Source organism: Artibeus jamaicensis, unplaced genomic scaffold (genome assembly GCF_021234435.1).
Source record: "Artibeus jamaicensis isolate MK-2021 breed Jamaican fruit bat unplaced genomic scaffold, CSHL_Jam_final contig_2962, whole genome shotgun sequence".
NCBI lineage: Eukaryota > Metazoa > Chordata > Mammalia > Chiroptera > Phyllostomidae > Artibeus > Artibeus jamaicensis.
Window position 1 is genome coordinate 53,711 of NW_026521675.1, and position 7,163 is coordinate 60,873.

The 7,163-nt window shown below is 37.8% G+C and overlaps 1 protein-coding gene across 1 annotated transcript; it reads left to right on the top strand.

Moving 5' to 3' along the window:
• Positions 1 to 2,659: 2,659 nt before the first annotated feature.
• LOC119062049 (olfactory receptor 56A1-like) lies at positions 2,660 to 4,450 on the top strand. The gene is made up of 2 exons (XM_037162880.2): positions 2,660 to 2,908; positions 3,755 to 4,450. The coding sequence occupies exons 1-2, from the start codon at positions 2,660 to 2,662 to the stop codon at positions 4,448 to 4,450; spliced, it is 945 nt and encodes a 314-aa protein (XP_037018775.2).
• Positions 4,451 to 7,163: the final 2,713 nt, after the last annotated feature.

Consider the following 7,163-nt stretch of genomic DNA (forward strand, 5'->3'; position numbering starts at 1 on the left):
TGTGCTTACCACCCAAAGTCCCCTCTCCTTATGGCACCTTCTATTTGACACCCTTTAAATATGTGCACTTTAAATTACTATTCAGGATTCCATATAATTGTTTTCCTTAAGTGACATATTTTCCCTGTGTGAATATATTTCTAAAACTTAAAAATTAGTAAATCATTATAAAGTACTGATTTTAAAAACCATTGTTCTAGAATGCAGCTAACAGGTAAGTTGAAGTCATGCCATAAGTCTAATGATGTTTGTATTCTTAGCGGATCACTTAAATACATCTTCCAAGTCCCTGGGTGATATTTGTTTCTATTACAAATAATACATATGTTTGCACAACTCTCAGACATGTGAAGAGAAACAACTCTCTTTCACTTCACCTCAGTTTAGATGCAGAAATCTCTCTTTTTACTTTGGAAACATGTATGTACCTACAGGGAGACCAGAGCTCATGGGAGTAGGAGTCCCAAATCAATTTTTCATGTTTTCAGCCACAAGAGAGTGGCTTTTATAGATACAGAGTCTTCATAAAGTTGTCTAGGGGCTAAAGCCACAAATATGAGAGAATGGCTGTGAGAAATTGAGGAGTCCCACTTTGCCTAAAAGCAACTGAATGATCAAACTGTTGTTTGGAGCAGACTTCCTTTGTAAGTATTTTTGGGAACAGTACAGTGGAAAGCCAAGCTTCAGTAACACTTTAAGTTTGGTTCTTGATTCTTTGTTTACTTTAGAGTATTGTTGTACCCTCAGATGTGAGTTTGTGAAGACTCTGAAGATCACTGACGGCAAAAGACCCCGTTACCGTGTGGGTCAGCGGAGCTCACAGTAGGTCAGCTCAGGTCTGTCTCTTGCAGGAATGTTGAAAGAGAGTATTCCTGTTTTGACCAATAAAGACTTAGTGTAAGTGTCTGGATTTGTGCCAACTGTCAAAAAAACAACAACAAATGAATGAAACCTTTTACTTGACTTTAACGAGGTTTGGTCCTCCTAGGACAGGTGGCTAAGAACTATGGATCCAGGCAGAGAGATAAAACCATTAAAAAAGGAACCTACAGAATTTCAAGAGTCCATGTGAAGAAGGTAACTTTCAAATTGGGGCACCAGAGATTGGCCATAATTTTGTTTAAATAACTATAGATCATGGGAGAAGCAACTGATTTGATGTCTGAAGCTGGACGGTACTGTGGCTAGGCCTGGCTGCAATGTGGCAGCAGTCTTGATCCCGTAAAAGCAATATCAGCATAACTAGGAATTTGTTAGAAAAGCAAATTCTTGGGCTTCTCCCCAAGATGTACAAAATTGGCAACTGGGGGTGTGTTTGGCAATCTGACTGAATTCAGGGATCGGAACAACCTAGTCTAGGTGATTTGATGCGTACCCACATTGAAGAACCACTGGTCTAGATTAAAGAAAATCTTGATAAGAAGACCATACTATATATTTGAGGAAAAAATAAAACCACTTTAAACCTTGATTGGTACATATTTTTGTGTCCTGGGTGCCCCTCAAACCATATGTCCAAAACATCCATCTGTAAAAGATAATCTTCCCTCTGCTTCAGAGCACAGCACAGCAGAACCTGACAACACTTCACCAGCAGGATCTGGATGGTTAAGATACTCAAAGAGAACTGAAGCTCCTGTCTGAATAGCATCATATCCTGGGGTATGTTTAAGTATTCCTTCAGTTCTCCCCTTGTCTTAGACCCTCACTTTCTTATTTTTCCTCCTTGTCCACAGACATACGAAGTGGGTTTTATATTTTTAAGCAGTTGCTTAATAAATACATATACAAATTCAATAAGATACTACACAGGTATTTTTGTATTTGTTGTTCTATCACAAGATTACTTTTTTTTCATCACCAAATTAGTTTTTATCCTATTCTGCTTTGTTCAGCTTTTTACAAAATATTAAGCAAGAATGCTGAATTTTTATAGTAGAGCAAGATATGAGGATGTTAAATTAAATTAGTCAAGGACATCATGACACTTTCAACAATCTGTAAGTCCATGTACCTGAACTATACTTACTGAGTGCCTACTTTGTTACCAGGTGCACTGAGTTTTTCTCCATTGCTGGCAGATGTGGCACAGACTTTTTGAAAAACAATTAGGAAACCTCAAAGAGCATAGGAAAAGTTTTATTAATGCTTTGATAACAGCATGATCAGGATATTTAAGGACCATAGAGAAACCATGGAAAGAAGAAGTATTTAACTATGTATGTCAAAAGAGTAAGAAGAAACAAACATTTATAAGAGGTAACACTTTTTGTACAGATAGACTGGGATGAACAGAAGTTAGTTATTAGAGGGCAAGAAAGTTGATTCTATAAGAAGGATATGACACATGCAAGAAACACAGAGATGAGACCAATAAAAGCACGCTCAGGTGGCTGGGCCTGTGTGTATGCAGTTGGAATATACTCATGTGAAGGGAGTTATTCTTTATTCATTAAGTTATGGATGATAAGGAAATTGTTCTAACAGGGAGTGGTGTGGTCCAGTTTATATTTTAGACAGATTTTATGCCAACAGAATTATGGAGAAACCTTACAAACAGTGGAGGCAGATAGATTAGTTAAGAGGTTTTTAATGAAACAGTCAATCCCTAAATTCATGTCTCTTTTCTTTCAGCCAGTCCCAGGACCACCTGCCAGTCATGGTATTATCTCTCAACAGCACAGGGACCCAGGTGACTGAATTCCTGATAATCTGCTTTCCAGGCATGCAGGACACACAGCACTGGCTCTCTATAGTCCTGGCTCCCCTCCTAGTTTTAGCTCTTGGGGCCAACTTTGTGCTATTGTTTGCCATCTGGAAGGTGGCATCTCTACATAAGCCCATGTACTACCTGCTTGCCATCCTCTCTTTGTTGGATGTCATCCTCTGCCTCACAGTCATCCCCAAGGTCAGTACCTCCCTGACTTCTGAATTCACTCTCAGGCAGCCAATCATATTCTCTAACCAGTACTTTTTTTTCTGCTATGAATTCTCCTACCCCTGAAGGAAAATCCTCAGTGAGTAGCCTGCACAATCACATTAGGTCCATACTAAGACATGTCCCCTCTCGTTCTCAATATCCATGTTTTTTTTTACAGGATTTTATTCTTTCCCAAATGACAGGCCCTCTCTCAATGTCTGAATCAGTGATATTCCAACATTTGCCCTTTTTTTTTTACTCCTAGGGTGATTCTCCTTGACTTTAAGTTACCCCACTCTTACATCCAAGGCCTTTAGAATTTACTTTCTAAGATGTAACAGGATGTATGTTTATGTCATACAGTGAGATAGGAAAATTAATCAGAAAATGTTTCTCATGAGTATAAAGAGGTTTGGGGTGTTTAAATATAAATGTTGGATCATAGGGCTTAATGTCTTATGATACATTTAATTTTTTTATTTATTTATTTTGTATTGTTATTTAGTCCCCTTATACCCTCCTCCCCACCCCAGGCAGATATGTCAGCTGGAGTTTGGGTAAAACCTGGAAATTAAGAAAAGACAGACTACATAAACATTTTTAAACAAAAAAAAAAAAAAACGTACTTTATAGATGGAGAGAAAGGGGTATAATTACGCTTTGGAGATGTGGGATGCACAAAGAAGTTACTTGAAAACAGGATACTGTGTCAGCTGGGATTATGGGGCTGCAGGTTGAGGCTATGGATGGGTGAAGCCATCTGAGGATTTTTCAGGGTTTGTTATTCTAAGGTGGAAATAGGTGGACAGTTTTTGAGAATAATAATTCTGGCAGGTCCTGCTTATCTTCTGGTTCAACATGAAGTCCATCAGCTTTTCTGGCTGCTTCCTGCAGATGTTCATCATGAATACCTTCCTTCCTATGGAGTCCTCCACCTTTCTGGTCATGGCTTATGACCGCTATGTGGCCATCTGCCACCCACTGCACTACACATCTGTCATCACTGAACAGTTTGTCATTAATGCGGCCATTTTTATTGTCTTGCGAAATTTTCTGGCCACACTGCCCATACCAGTTCTGGCTGCCAGGCTTAACTACTGTGCCAGCAACGTGATAGAGAACTGTATCTGTGCCAACATTTCGGTGGCAAAGCTCTCCTGTGGGAATATTTTCCTAAATAAGCTCTACCAGTTTGTGAGTATTTGGTGCCTACTGGGTTCTGATCTGGTACTCATCTTGTTATCCTACTGCTTCATCCTGCGGGCTGTTATACGTCAGCCGTCAGGAGGGGCAGCCACCAAGGCCTTGAGTACTTGTGGTTCCCACCTCATCCTTATACTATTCTTCTATACATTGCTGTTAGTCTTCATTTTTACAAACAAGAAAGGAAAGAAGGTACCCTCAGAAGTGCCCATTCTTCTCAATGTCTTGCATCATCTTATTCCACAAGCCCTGAACCCCATTGTTTATGGAGTACGAACCAAGGAAATCAAGCAAGGAATTCTCAAGATACTCAGGTATCACTATTGAGAGGAGTGAGTCAAAGATCAGGGATTATGGAAGTCTGTGCACGTAGTAGTGATGGTTTTATCTGAATGCCACAAGAAATACAATAGGACATCCATGCTGTTAACCCTCATCTTGAACTTAAACCTTTCTCAACCACTATCACAATATTTACTTTCACTTCTCCAATGCAGTATTCTTCGACCATATAAAAGTAGGAAATCTTGCCATTTGCAACAATATCAAAGGAACTTGCAGGCATTTTGTTAAGTAAAATAAGTCAATGTGTTATGTCTACATACGTTTTTTGGCCAGGTGGAGGTGAGCAAATGGGGGTGGGTAATAGAGATGGAAAGAGACTTTGCTTGGGATGATGGGCACATGATGCAGTTTACAGGTGATGTTTTACTGAGTTATACACTTGAAACCTGGATGGTTTTGTTAACTAATCTCACCCCAATAAATTAAGTTAAAAAGAAGTGAAATAAATCAGATAAAGATAAATACCATATAATCTCACTTATATGTGGAATCTAAAAAGCAAAAGAAAACAAAAGCTGAGCTCACGGATACAGAGAATAAATTAGATTGATGGTTGCCAGAGGCACGGGGGGGTGGGGGGGAGGTGGGCAAAATGAGTAAAAATGGTCAAAAGATACAAACTTTTATTTATTAAAAAATAAAATATGGCAATGTAATGTGCCGTATGGTGACTATTGTTAATAATACTGCATTGCCTATTTGAGAGCTGTCAAGAGAGTAGATCTTAAAAGTTCTCATAAGAAAAACAGTTTGCTGTTTTGTAACCATGTATGCTGATGGATGTTAACTAGTCTTATTGTGGTGATCATTTCACAATATATATAATTATCTAATCATTATGTTGCCACATCTAAAACTAAGATAATTTTATGTTAATTTACCTTAATAAAAATAAAAAGGTGAATACATGAAGGTGTTATTAAATACTTAGGCATAGAAAGAAAACTTGAAACCCCTCATTGACTATGCTGAACTTGCCCCACCCCACCCCTGCTTTATCCCAGACCTTTGAATCCCTGGTAAAGTATCTCAAGAAGGGTAATTGTTTTAGCTCTCTTTAATTTACAGCTGCCCCAGCCAGTTTCAATGATCTTCTACCATTTGGCTCAGATCTGCCCCCAGTGGCATCAGTCTAGGAGTAATACAGATGCACTTATGCAATCATTCAATATTTGAAGACAATGCTTTAGTGTTGAGCATCATTCCAATTAAACTTAGCAAAGATATAACATCTCTGTGTTGTATCATATCTTCTCTAGTAACAACATGATGATAGGTTCTGGGTTTTAAACTTCAGCCTTTTCTTTTGTAACTTTACTTTGTTGGATTGGGTCCCTGCATTGGTTCTGACCTGAGTTTCCCTTGTTTACTCTACATTAACCTCCAGTCCTCCGTCAGTTCTAGGATGATAGCCAGTTCTCTACCTGATTTAAAACTGAGGTTCTGCTAACTGCAGTCAGCTCTCCCCAGCAGCCACTGCCCTGGACTTCTGCCTTAGTTTCCCTGTGGCTGTTTCCCACCCACCACAGGAACGTCCACTACTTCCTGGACTTTTGTTTGTTCTCAATTTAGGCCTCTGTACTTACTGCTCCATTTGATTGAAAAGTCTTACCCTGTATGCTCAAATGATTAACCTCTCAGCATTCATAATAGCAATTCACAAATTACCCCTATAAAGAGTACCTCCCCAATAATTACATCCAAAATGGACTTTATTTCCTGTTTTAGATCAAACACATTATGTGATGTTTTTCTTTTTTTCCTATTTGTTTTTCTACTTAATAATTAAATTTCCCTTAAATTGAATTCCCTTCAAAAGGTACCAGAGTTGCAAGTATCTTCTCTTTTTTTGCTCACAACCATATCCTCAATTCTTAGATCCTGGTATATCTGGCACATATCAGGTATTGAATACATAGTAGATAAATGAAAAAAAAATGGTCCCAAAATTTAGTGTACAGGGCTTAATGTCTTATGATACATTTAATTTTTTTACTTTTACTTATTTATTTTGTATTGTTATTTAGTCCCCTTATACCCTCTTCTCCACCCCAGGCAGATGAGTCAGCTGGAGTTTGGGTAAAAACTGGAAATTAAGAAAAGACAGCCTATATAAACATTTTTAAACAAACAAAAAAATGTGTTTTATAGATGGAGAGAAAGGGGTATAATTATGCTTTGGAGATTGGGATGCACAAAGAAGTTACTTGAAAACAGGATACTGTGTCAGCTGGGATTATGGGGCTGCAGGTTGAGGCCACTGCCATGCCCTGTGAAAATATTAAAATGTATTCTTAGGTCAATCTCCAGTGTCAGTTGAAATATCCTTTTAGACATTTGTCTGATGCACTAACAGTGATAGGAGATGAGACTTTAATTTCTGGTAATGTTAAAATTACCAATAAATCCTTCATCTTAACCATATCTGGTTAGTCACTTCATAGTTTCAAGGACCAGATTTCCTGTGTTTCTCTTTGAATGTTAGATTATGAAGCATTCTATATATCTTATGCTTTCTCTAAATTGTTTTAAACATTAAAATCAGCCATTTTAAATACTGATTATAAAATTGTAAAATCTGTTTAAGACAAGATTTACACTTAATCTCTTAACATGAACAACCATTACTCACTGTAATGTTACCATTATTTATTAGCCACTAATAAAAGCTAATTAAGATAACATTTGAATATAT

Bases quoted from the DNA above. Each gene is read 5' to 3' on its own strand.
- LOC119062049 (XM_037162880.2), top strand. From the start codon at position 2,660: ATGGTATTATCTCTCAACAGCACAGGGACCCAGGTGACTGAATTCCTG. The intron at 2,909-3,754 runs GTCAGTACCTCC...TAATTCTGGCAG, and splicing joins GCCTCACAGTCATCCCCAAG to GTCCTGCTTATCTTCTGGTT.